General features: G+C 43.0%; 1 protein-coding gene across 3 annotated transcripts in view; it reads left to right on the forward strand.

Annotated features, from left to right (window-relative positions):
* EBF2 (EBF transcription factor 2) overlaps positions 1-12899 on the forward strand; it is a 139063-nt gene that overhangs the window by 111825 nt on the left and 14339 nt on the right. For all 3 annotated transcript variants that reach the window (XM_039698381.1, XM_039698382.1, XM_039698383.1), the window contains 4 exons: positions 3313-3430; positions 5173-5303; positions 6198-6324; positions 11541-11629. In XM_039698381.1, the coding sequence (XP_039554315.1) occupies positions 3313-3430; positions 5173-5303; positions 6198-6324; positions 11541-11629 (465 nt within the window). The remainder of the gene's footprint in view (positions 1-3312; positions 3431-5172; positions 5304-6197; positions 6325-11540; positions 11630-12899) is intronic.

Consider the following 12899-nt stretch of genomic DNA (forward strand, 5'->3'; position numbering starts at 1 on the left):
TGCAGGGAGGTGAAAGAGGGGCAGCAGAGCTCAGAGAAGCTGAGTTTAAAGTGCTAAAGACACTTTGGCTGGATGTCACGGGAGGTGAACCCTCCCTGTGGGTTCTGAGCGAGGATTGCATTACAGAAACCCACCTGGGAAACAAAAATAATGTGGAGATACAGCTCGGGCATTTCCCCAGGACTGCTGGGGAATCACTGCTTTATGGCTGTGGCCTCTCAGCTGATAAGAAGACCTTTGCAGATTGGCAGGGAGAACCTCAAGGAGTGTGAAAACAGCTTAGAATCCTGTAATCCCCCCAGAGTTCTGAGGGAGATGGGATCTGTGCTTGGGAGGATGAAGGAATAACACATTGCCCTCTCTATTTCCTTCTTGTTTGCTGTGCTCTGAAACCTCAGCAGAGGTGACAGTTTGGTCCAGCTTCTGGGTGGCACAAAATCTTAAGTTTTTATGCTGTCTGTGCCTAAAATTTGGCCCTCAGGCCCACTTACCAGAATCCATGGCCTACCTGATCTGTTTTGTTGTTCTCAGATCATTCCCTTTAGAATAAATTTTGCATTAACAAATGGTAGTTGGAAAAAGATCATCCACTGAGAATAGGCAAAGAAGCCAAATTATCATACACAAGAAGTGGTGCCATCAGGGCAGGAAAAGAAAAACTCACCAGAACCATTCACCAGCTCTGTGGGCAAAAGTGGGCAAAAGTCAGAATTTAAATCTCCAGGGAAGTTTGCACATCACCTTTCATCAGCACTAAAAACAGGGCTTTTTAAAAAGGGCTTGGACTATTTTACGACGTTGGGAGAACAAGTGTTGTTGATAAATATGTGTTCAGGAGGGTACTGGCAAAAGTGCATAGAAATGGTTAACAAGGTAATGGTAAGAAATGTTGACCTTGATTTGTTTGGCTAAGATGTAAAGATTTTTGAAGGTCAAAGGTGTTCTTGTGTAGTGTTTTGGAGTCTAACTGTGTCTGACCCTCTAACATTAAGCTGCTGTGGCCTGCAGTTTTGAAGAGTGAAGCAAACCAGGGGGAAAGAGGGAAGGGGGAGAGAACAGGAAATGGAGTGAGGTGTTTCAGGAAGTTGTCAGGAGTTGACTGATTGATTCCAGATGGAAAGGGTCACCCTTCATGACCCAGGAAATACTCACTGGGGGAAAGCAGTTGGCTTGTGAAAGGGAAGGGCCTGGGAGTTAGAGACCATGGTGGAATGCACATTCCTCCTCCTTTTATCCATAAAACATTGGTTTTTAATCTCCAAAATAAAAAAATGTATTGTGATCTCCATCAGGCAAGAGGGAACAGCTGGGGCAAAGTGAAGAAATTCAGTCATTTTGATGTCCATGATCTCATGTGTCCTTTCTCCACACCATGGATGAGGAGTTGGGTGGTGGTATAGCAATGACAAAGGTCTCTGCTGCAATTGAGGTTACAGCAAAAAAAGTCCCAAATTTTGAGAAGGTTCTGCTCCAAATCTGAACTTTGCATCTCGTCCTGTCCACAAGAATGCTGTCGTTATTTACCCTGGGTCCCCACCTGTGACAGGCCAAGTGGCTCTGACCCTCCTGTCATGGATGGGAGAGGTGGATAAAAATGGAACCACACATGGAGAGAGGTCTAGAAGTGCATCTTCCATTCCTGCTGGCTCGGGGAGCAGAGGATGCTCAGCACTTGTCTTCTGGACTGGTTCTTGCCATTACTCTGCCATTGCTGTGGGGGTCTCTACATCTCCTACCAAAATGTGGCTCTTGTGCTGTGCACAACCTAAATGGGGATTCCAACACTGACCTCTGCTCTGGGACAGTGACAGGACCCAGGGAACAGCTGGAGCTGTGCCAGGGAGAGCAGGGAAAGGTTGGATTTTGGGAAAGGTTCTTCCCCCAGAGGGTGCTGGCACTGCCCAGGCTCCCCAGGGAATGGGCACAACCCCGAGGCTGCCAGAGCTCCAGGAGTGTTTGGACAACGCTCCAGGGATGCCCAGGGTGGGATTTTGGGGTGTCTGTGCAGGGCCTGGGGCTGGGCTGGATCATCCCAGTGGGTCCATTTTCCACTCAGGACATTCCATGATTCTGTTCTATGTGTAAACACTTGAAGTCTGCCTCTATTCTCTCTTCCTGGGAGCAGGTGGGTGTGTACTTATCCCACTCGTGTGAGTGAGCTCAGAGATATCTATTCCACAGTGTAACTGTATATACAAGACACACTTTTTATTTACATTTGGTTGCAATTTAAACACTTGTCGTAAATATTTCAGGCACTGGAATAATTCAGGCCTATTCCCCTTTGCCACAGTGTGTTCTGGGCTGGCCAGTGAGAGACTAAAATTTATTTCCATTGTTTAAGGGAAAATAATGAAGTGCATCTGAGTGGGCTCAGCTATGTCATGCAGGAAACGTTCCCTTTGGATGGAGTCACACCCCACCCTAATGGGAATGAGGAAATCAGTTGGCACACAAAAGCAACACATTCTGTGACAAGAATGCTTGAGAAGTATAAGAGTACAGGATGACAAGAGCCTTTTGGAATGAATTAGAGTTGTCTCGAGAAAGAAAGTATTCTTTAAGCTCGCCTAAGCCTGGGGAGGGCAAGGTCTCTCCTGCTCTGTGCTGGATAGAGTTTTATCAACAATTAGAGCTTGACATTCTCTTACCTCGGCTGTGACATCTGAGGCTGTGAAAATCCATGAACACATCCAGGGTTTGACTCTCCATGGCTCTGCATTGCTGTAGGTGTGGCAGTGGGATGGAATTAAGCTCATTTACACCAACTAATGGTCAAAACCACTCAGTCAGAGGGCATTTTCTTTCAGGAGTTAAAACACTGTTTGTTTTTCCCAAAAGCTTGTGGTTTGAAGTCACACATCTTTATCTGGATTGATGGGATTTAGAGCTTTGGATACTGTAACTAAAGTGGGATTAATTAAAATATACAGTTATTTCCTCTAAGAGTTAAGATTGGAGCCCAGTCTTGGACGTTGAGGTTAAAAACCTACTGCTTGATTTGGGGTCCTCAGGCTCAGATGATTTTTTAGAAGGCACCATGCACTCCCATATCAAAGCCAGGCATGATATTAGGTCCTGTTTTCATGGAGTTTCCATCCTGCAGGAGCTGGATCATTATACAACCCAAAGGATGCAGTGTTAAATACAATTAATGCACTGAATGAAGGTTGAAAATATTTTCTCCCCCTCTTAAACCCCTGCAGGGTGTGCTGCCATTTTGCAAAACAAGGCTTTAGCTGAACTGAATAATTAATCCTTAACAAGTTGAATTTCAAATAAATCGTTTTCCTTCTCTTTCTAAATATCCAGGTGGTGCTATCAACAACAGTGAATGTGGATGGGCATGTGCTGGCAGTGTCTGACAACATGTTTGTGCACAACAACTCCAAGCACGGGCGGAGAGCAAGAAGGCTCGACCCCTCGGAAGGTGGGAGTTTTGTCTGGAGAGCAGAGCAGAAATTACCCATTCTTCCATTTCTGTTTGTTTTCAGGAGGGAAGGAGAGCTAAGGGGGAATTGCAGAGCCTCAGGGGGTTTGGAGAAGGCAGAGGCAGGAAAACAGTGTCTACTGCATGCAAAATATGATCCTCCTCACATCTAAGGGACTGACTCCCCATCCCCCTGCAATTTATTAATTAGTATGTACTGCAAAGATGAAAAACACAGAAACACCAAGTATTATCTAAATTTCAGCCCTCTCATTCAGCTGGGATAGATTTGATTTCAGGCAAATTAGGCAAGATGACATCTTAGTTAAACAGAGCCGTTCCAGCACAAGATGTGTATGAAAAAGTGTCACTGGTTCCCTTAAACAAACTGTGCACGGAGCCTAACGATGCGCAGAGGGAGCTGACACTAATTGATGTGAGTTTGTTTGGCTATGCCAGACTCATGGCCAGCTCCAGGATGGGTTGGGGACTGTATTCAAGCAATTACAAATTCTTGTATCTGTTAAGTTTCAAAATGCTCGGCCCCTCCTCTCCCTCTTCATTCCCAAAACATTCCACCTCCCTCACGCAGACAGTGCTCAAAAACTACTGGAAAATGCTGGAAAGTGCTATCAGTGCCTGCTTTTCCCTCTCCTGCAGCCACTGAAAGTGAGAAGAGCTGGTGATGTTAGTAGAAAAGACAAGCAAGGATATTATTTCATTATAATGTTTTGCTGCCCCACTTCTTAACTGTGCCCTGTATCAACCTAAAAGAAGAATTAATGAACTGGAAGAAAATGATTGAATCAGTAAAGAATTCAGAGTGGTGTTAATTCTCCCCCAGCGGGCAGTGAAATGGTAGAAGGAAAATCCCAGGATTCCTAGCCTAGGAAGCCATCCAGTTTTTCCTTGACTGATTGGATGTGATTGACTGGCTGTTCAAAGGAGTCTCATGTTTTTGGAGCACTGCCAAAGTTCCCCTCCACCTCTGACCCTGTCAACATTGGGAATGGAGTGATGGATTGACTTTGGTTATGGCCTGGAAACCATATTGGGTTCCTGATGGGATGCATAGTCCATAGGCCTTGAACATATGGAAGAGAGAAATAAAAAAAAAAAAAAAATAAAGGCTCTGTAAAATCAAGAAAATTATTAGAAATTATCTCCTGATAGGAATTGGAGGAGACATTTGATATTCCCATATCTTCTTTCACCCATTGATAAATGCAATGAATGTGACTCTACCTTTTTTCCACAGGGTTTGTCTGTGGGATCATATGCTAATCAGTGGGTGTCATTTTGTTTTTTTAAGCAGTCTCTGCACAATCATTTAAACATTTCATTTTTACACCCACTACAGTTGGCCTATTAGGCTTTAATGACACGATCTTAAGTGCCAGTAATGAATAGGCAAGTAATTAACACTTGCAAGGCAGAAAACACTCCTTTATTTATTTATTTATTTATTTATTTCTCAACATTCTGGGGGTTGTGGAGTGGTGAGAAGCCTTCATGGGTGAATGGCTAGAAGGGACCTGTCCTAGGCCTCTGCTAGCAGTGGGAATTCAGGAATTCCCAGGTGTGGATGGGTGGAGCCACTCTCAGCTGCAGTTTTTGCATCACTTGGGATGTTTGATGCTTGCAGGAATTGCTCCAGGGATCTACACCCAGGCCTCAAAACTGTTGGGGGGATGAAAAATGACACCTTAAAGAGTTGTTTGGATTGTTTTTTGTTCTTGTAGCCACGCCCTGCATCAAAGCCATCAGCCCAAGCGAGGGGTGGACCACGGGGGGAGCCATGGTGATCATCATTGGGGACAACTTCTTCGATGGGCTGCAGGTGGTGTTTGGGACCATGCTGGTGTGGAGTGAGGTGGGTACAGCTGCCCCTCTGCCCCTGAGCTGGGGAGACTTCCCTTTTCTGAGGAGGAACGGGGTTAATTCCTGTTCCTGTTCCATGGTGCTGTGTGAGGTGGGACATAGAAACCTGTGTGAAGGGAATTTAAGGAATGTGATTTCCTTGCTCTGTGATATTATTGATTGATACCCAGAATGGAACTGAACAATTCTAGGTGTCTCTAAAATCAAAGAAATTATTCGAAATTGTCTCCTGATATGAGCTGAAGGAGACATTTAATATTCCCATATCTTATTTTACCCATTGATGAACTTAATGAATGTTACTCTACCAATTTTTCACAGGGTTTATTATTTACACAGGTTTATTTACATAAACAAAGGTAGAAAAATAAATAAAGGGTTTAAGTTTGGGAAGGAGAAAAAAATCCATCTGGGCCCAGGAATAAGCCATCAATTAACCAATGGGCTTAACAGTACAAGTTTCTTAATGACAATTTATCCTAAAATGTGTGCTCCTCTCCCTGGAGGCTAGGATCTAACCCAGGTGTATCCCTCTGCTGCTCTATATTGATAATTTTTTTTTTAAAAAAGAGTTTTTACTGCAGCCTGTGGTGGCAGGACAAGGGAGAATGGTTTTAAAGTGAACTAGGGTAGAATTGGAAATGAGGATGACATTTTTTATGGTGAGGCCCTGGTACAGGTAGCCCAGAGAAGCTGTGGCTGCTGCATCCCTGGAAGTGTCCAAGGTTGAGCAGGACTTGGAGAAATCTGGGATAGAGAAAGGTGTTCACTGGGAGTGGGTCTGGATGATCTTTAGGGTCCTTCCAACCCAAACTTTTCTGTAATTTACTGGTGAACAAAAGGGCAGAACAGACCCTGATGGTGCCTCTCCTGTTGCTGTTCCCAGCTGATCACCCCTCACGCCATCCGCGTCCAGACGCCTCCGCGGCACATTCCCGGTGTGGTGGAGGTGACATTATCCTACAAATCCAAACAGTTCTGCAAAGGAGCACCAGGCAGGTTCATTTACACAGGTGGGTGCCTGGGATTGGGGCTGCAGGAGCTGTGCTGGTCATTGGTGTTGACAACCCTTGGTTTGATTAATTAATTAATTTATTAATTCACGCTCTTGCTCGTCCAAGGCCACTCTGGCAATGGTGCCATTTGGGGGTGTAAGGAGGAGGTTTCATAAGGCATTTTTACTGCACATTAATATATTTCCCAACTGCTGTCATAACATATTCTGCCTACAGAATATACAACCAAATACTTACGTTCAACCAGATTATATTTGAGCTTTTCTTTTCTTTATTTTTCTTTTTTTGGAAAGAGTGCCACTAACACTGTTTGAAACTGTTGGAAAGATTAATGTAAAAATTAGCTATACATTTCAAGGGTAAATCTAACTGGCACAGTGAGGCTCTTGTGGGAGCTCATCTGTGTCCTGTAATGTGCCTTTATGTCAGGCTTCAGCAAAGTGTGCTGTGCTGGCACTGCTGCACTTCTGGGGCTCTCAGTGTTTACACCCCCAAGTGCTCTCACCCAGGGGTGCTGCAACCCGGCCATCAGCCTCCTCTCCTCACCAAAATGGGACGTGTGGACTTTTCCATAAGGTTCCCACATGGAAAATTCCTGTCAGAGTGAAGCCAGCAGGATTCTGTAGACATGTAACCACGTGCTGGAGAGTACAGCAAAAACCCAGAGAAATGGCTGAACCAACTTCAGCACATGAAGTAAGAGATGAAATACTTCAAATGAGAAATAAAAACCTGTTTTTAAATCACCACATCAGGATCTTGGAAGCTCGCTGTTATCTCCTTGCTTGGCTTAGCTGGGAGAAAGTGGCTAAAAATGAGGAATGGGAGTGATGGACCAGCCCAGAAAATAAAACTTTAATAATGAAAATAACAAAACATGGCAACCACAGGGTACAGAGATTCCAAAGGCTCGTGGGCAGGGCAAATGCAGTCAGGTATAGGGGCATCTGAGGGCAAAGGTCCAATTGTGAACGTGAACTCAGAACAGGAAAAAGAGAAAAGAAAATTATATAAGGAAAAAGATATAAGAAAAAGATCCTGAACCAACAGAGCAAAAGAACAGGAAACTTGATATGTAGGGTAGAACTATTAGCATACTGGCTCCCAAGAACCCACAGTTCCCACTGTGAACCAGCTAGGTGCCCCCCCTCAGTGTATCATGGTCTGAGGTCAAAAACCTCTCTAAAAGCATCTGAGGTGAAAATCTCAACAGGATGAGATCCCACAAGAACACCCAAGCACTTGGTCCCCGTGTGTGCCTTCATCCAGTGAGGATACAGGTTGCACACATCCCTGTTCTGAATTGCTTTCCTTTCATCAGCTGCTCCTGGAATAAAAAGACATTTGTTCTCTGCTGCTAATCTTGCTGTAGCCTCATATTCTGCTTTTAATACGACACAAATTCAAATTCTCTGCTGCTGTAAGTGGTTCTATTATAGTTCCCCTGGCTTTAATAACACACCACTTTATGCCAGCTGAGGGCACATCTTGTAGGCTTTCCTAGTTCAGCTTTGATCACAGCTCTGCATTTACTTTGTCACAGAGATGCTAACCTGGAAATGTGTATATCAGGGAGATTTGGAACATAATTTTCCTTGCTGAGCAGAAATCCTCCAGGGGTTACCTTGTCAGAGCAAAGCAATATAAAATCATCTGTGGGAGAGGCTGGGCTCTGGGTTGTGCTGTATCAGCCTCCGTGCCAGGATCCAGGGATGGGAAGGGGCTGGTTTGCTAAATCTTGTAAGGAGATTGAAGCTCTTGTTTTCTGCTTGTGAGAAACAACACTTACAAGGATGCAGAGAGCTCTATAAATTGGAAGAGTGAGTTCCCTTGGACAGAAAAAGCTGAGGTGACAAAGCATTTCCTGCTGTCACTGCTTTAGCCTGTGAGAGGCATGGGGAAATAGAGAATTCCAGGATCTGAGGGGGCTGGCAGGAAAACCAGAGAGGGACCCTTCATCAAGATCTGTAGTGACAGGACAAGGAGTAATGGGCTCAAACTGAAAGAAGGGAAATTTAAGTGAGATTTACAGAGGAAATTCCTCACAATGGGAGTGGTGAGACCTGGCACAGGTTTCCCAGAGAAGCTGTGCCTGCCCCATCCCTGGGAGTGTCCAGTGCCAGGCTGGACAGGGCTTGGAGCATCCAGGACTAGTGGAAGGTGTGACTGCCCATTGCAGCAGGGTAGAACAAGATGATTTTTAATGTTCCTTGCAACCCAAACCATTCCATGATCCATACTTAGGTGCCTTTTCTCTGTTAACACCTTAAGCGTTGGGCAGCCCACTGCAAAAACTGCCCTCCCTCTGCAGCAATTTTATGGGTTCAGAATATTTCTAGAGATATCCAGGCTTTGATTCTCCTATTTTCCCTGTGCTGTGCTTTGTGGGGTAAGCCCAAGGCGAGCTGCAGAGCTGTGATGAGGAGTGGCCCTCAGATGTGGCCCTTTCCCACATCCCCCAGGGTGATACCAGCACGAGCTGCTGCCACTCCTCCTGCACAGTCTGAGGGGCTGTGACGTGTGGTGAGACAGGGAACCCTTCCAGGGTCAGCACTGTGCTGGCTGGGTGTCACAGCCAGGCCCTGCAGAGAGGGCTGAGCTGATGCAGACAAGTGTCCTGGCAGAACTTGCTCAGCTGTGAGAATTCTTCTTCCCTTCCTATTCCAGCAAGCCAGAAGAGCTGTGTTTAAAATGAAAACACAGGTTTTGAGGGGTAAAGAACATGAAAGAGGAAGCACTGTCCAGACTCTGAGCCTCACATAAATAAAGTCAGGTAGTTGGTGACACATTTAGATCCGTCCCTACTCTTATACAACAAATCTGTTGTTAAAACAGTAGTGCTAGGGAGAGGTTTACAGGTTCACTGATAATTTAGCTTATTCCCTGGGTGGCTTCTCTTTTTGTGCATAAACTATATCATGCCATGCCCAGTTTTTTAAACTGTTTTGGGAAGTTAGAGAGACCCCTTAAACCTGAAACTCTGGATTTGAGGGTTGCCAAAGGGATTTTGTACCTGAGTCCATTTTCTGAGGGGTTTCATTTCAGATATCTGATTTCTAGGAAACAGTGAACAGCCTGCTTGTGTGTCAGACCCCTTTATGGTCTCTGAATCCGCAAACCCCAAAGCATTTGGATATAATTCTGGTATATTTCTGTGTAACACACAGATAAATCACTCCTGACCCAGCAGCTCTTTCCTCATTGGAAGTGGGATTGTTGGGAAGCTGCTTAAACTTGCTGGTGGATTCTTCATGTTTGGCCTCCACTTGGGAAGGTGTCATTTACTCCTCCAAATACTTGGTACTGGTTTTTCGCAGGATTTCACAACAGAGATATTTTTGTTCCATTAATGAGTAAAACCAGTAGTGGGCAATTTTGTTGCAGGCTGTACAGAAAACCTTTGTGCTGAAAGACATAATGTACACATTGATTCAGGATGGCAGGGTCCTGCGAACAATTCAGCATTGTTGGGAAATGATTTGCTGCTGTTGATCTCTCAGAATGAAACTGTCCATGTCAATCCATTGAAAAAATGTTTGTTGAGTAATAGCCAGCTTCTTCTTCCTGAATTAGCATTTTGCATATTCCCACTAGCTATTTTTAGTAACTTGATATATATTTGAATCCTTGTATACTGCACGTTTGAATTCTGATATATTTCACATTTCTTTAGCTTTAGATATATCACTTAAATGAACAGATTTGTGATCAAGAAGAGAAATGCCACATAATGATGTTTACGCTCTTGAGACAATAGGCCTCTAATTCTCAGGATTACTGGCAAAATAGCCCACCCCCCAAAAACTCCTCTTCCCAAACGGGATGTAGATTCTGTGGCAGTTGAAATGTGTATTATTAAACTCCTTGAGCAAACCAGAATGGCTCCCAGTGGACAGCAAAGACATTCTAAGTATAGCCAAGACTAAATTCTCAGGTCTGGGTTTTCTCTGCTCAATTCCCACTTGATTATCTCCTGTAATATTTAAACTTCATGCCATGCCATAATTATTTAATAAAAAGTAAATATAAAATGTATCTCCATGGAGAATGTGACCTTTTACCTTCATGTTGTTATACAAAGGCAGACAGGGATAAACAGGGAACAGGGATAAACAGGGAACCTGGATGTCTCACGTGATGGGATCTTCTCCTGGTGCAGAAGATGGCTCTCCTGTGAGGTGCTCAGGATATTTTGAATCATTCAATAAGAATCATCAACATCTCTTGTAATCACGGGTTTTTAAGCTGTGCCAGTGCTATTTATTTTTAAAAATAATGATTTTTTTTTCCCTCCCAAAAGAACCACAAATGGTACAAGAAAGTCTAAGCCAGCACTGACTGAGGGTGTACTAAAGGCCTTACATGTGTTACTTATTAAATGTGTAATGAAATTCTTCGCAGAATCCTCAGCATGAATGTGTCATTTGTGTTAAAATGTGCATTCTGAAGAAGAAGGGAATTCAAAGAAAAGCATCCCTGTAACTGTGCTGGTGCTCAGTGGCACTGCTGAGGTGTTGGAGGCAGGCAGAGCCCAAGCACACAGAATGCTGCAGGCTGACTTTTGGGCTCTGCACCAATTTAAACTGGAGTTTGAATAATCAGAAATTCCAGTATTATTACTGCGATTTCCTAGCAGAGACTAGGAGTGTCTGAAGTTTCCTGAAATCATCAGCGATGCCAGTAGGGCTCTGCCAGCTATTGCAAACTGAGGATCTGGGTCAAAATATCCTGGTTTATCCACCAGAGATTAAGATCATTACAGGGAAGTGGCAGCGTATGCAGAACACACAACTGGGGAAGGGAATGTGTCTAATGAATAGCTGTGCCCTACTTCGGGACTGCAAAACATTGGGGGCGTGTGTGGAATGTGTTTATTAGAGGAGCAAACACGGCTGTCTGATTTCTGGCTGCGTAACCAGCAGGAGAAGGCCTGTTCTGGTGTGTATTTGTCTCATAATTTGCTTTATTGATGTAATGGTTTTGTCCAGAGTGAAACATTCATCCTTAAAGGAGTATTTTGTGACAGTGCTGCTGCATCTTGCAAATTATTCATTCAGCCTTTGATAGAGGATGAGAAGTCAGCCAGGGAAACAGGAGCAGTTTTAAGTGAAGAAGTAATGATTTCTTTGTTGCCCTATTGAGACAGAGCCATATAAAAATACATGTTTAGATACAGTCATATAATGTGGTGGGGTTTGATGTTTTCCTTCCAGCTTTAAATGAACCTACCATAGATTATGGCTTCCAAAGACTGCAGAAGGTCATCCCAAGACATCCCGGGGACCCTGAAAGATTAGCTAAGGTAAAATAATTTTAAGCATTTCACTCAGCCCACCAAATGTGTTTTTTCACTTCTAATTCATAAAAGAGACACAATTATGTCTTAAATGACAATCTCATCAGAATTCACCAATTAGCTGTAAATATGGCAAGAATGGATGGGACTGTGCAGAACCCACAGTGATTTTTGTATGTTAGAGTTCAAACAGTCTCTGTGTAATTTTGCTGCTAGATTGAGTCCATTGAACATTCCCGGTTCATTGGCCTTGTGCTCTGCCCTACCCCTGGAGGCACATCCCTGAGCCCAAATGCTGTGTCCATGCAAAGGAATGTATTGAGTCCTCCACACGTTCGTGTGTCCGTGCAAAAGGACCCATTGAAATCCCGGGGGAGCAGGGACGTCTGGGATTTGTCTCCGGTTTTGGTGCAGCTGAGGGGGAGCAGGTTCAGGACTCTGGAGAGCTCCGGGTCACGGAGCTCGGCACGGCCGAGCCAGGGATCAGCCCCGCTGGCTGCAGAGGGACTCGTGGCTTGGAGGGGCTGCTCTGACCCACTGGGAGGGCTTCAATTCCTCGGGTGCCTGGCAAATAACACCTGAACACAGCACCTGAACGCACCGGGCTCCAGAGCGACCACACACAAACACTGGAGACACTTGAGAGAATACTAGCTCATGGTTTTATCTATTTAACTATTCTATTCTATTCTATTCTATTCTATTCTATTCTATTCTATTCTATTCTATTCTATTCTATTCTATTCTATTCTATTCTATCCCATCCTATTCTATTCTATTCTATTCTACTTGTCTATTTATTGTATTTATTTTGTTTTATTATACTTTAGGCTACTCTAGTCCGTCTTATTCAATTTGTTATTTTCTTTTATTTAGTTTCTACTGTTTTATTTTATATTACCACTGTATTGTGTTTATTGTATTTAGTTATTTGTTTGTATTTTATTTATTACATATTTATTTAATCAACTGTATGTTGTACTTATTTTTATTTATTATATATATATAATATATAATAAATATATATTTATATTTATTTTTTATTATTTTTATTTTATTATTTTTATTTGTTATTTATTTTTATTTGTTATTTTTATTTCATTTATTATATATTTAAATTATATATATTTATTTAATATATATTTAATAAACATATATATATTATTTTTATTTATTATTTTTATTTTATTTATTATATATTTTAAAATTTTTGTTTATTTATTTTCTTTTTTTTAATTACATATTTATTTTACTTTATTGACCAGAGCTACTTTTT

The sequence above is a fragment of the Passer montanus genome, unplaced genomic scaffold (assembly GCF_014805655.1).
Source record: "Passer montanus isolate IOZ18808 unplaced genomic scaffold, ASM1480565v1 scaffold123, whole genome shotgun sequence".
NCBI lineage: Eukaryota > Metazoa > Chordata > Aves > Passeriformes > Passeridae > Passer > Passer montanus.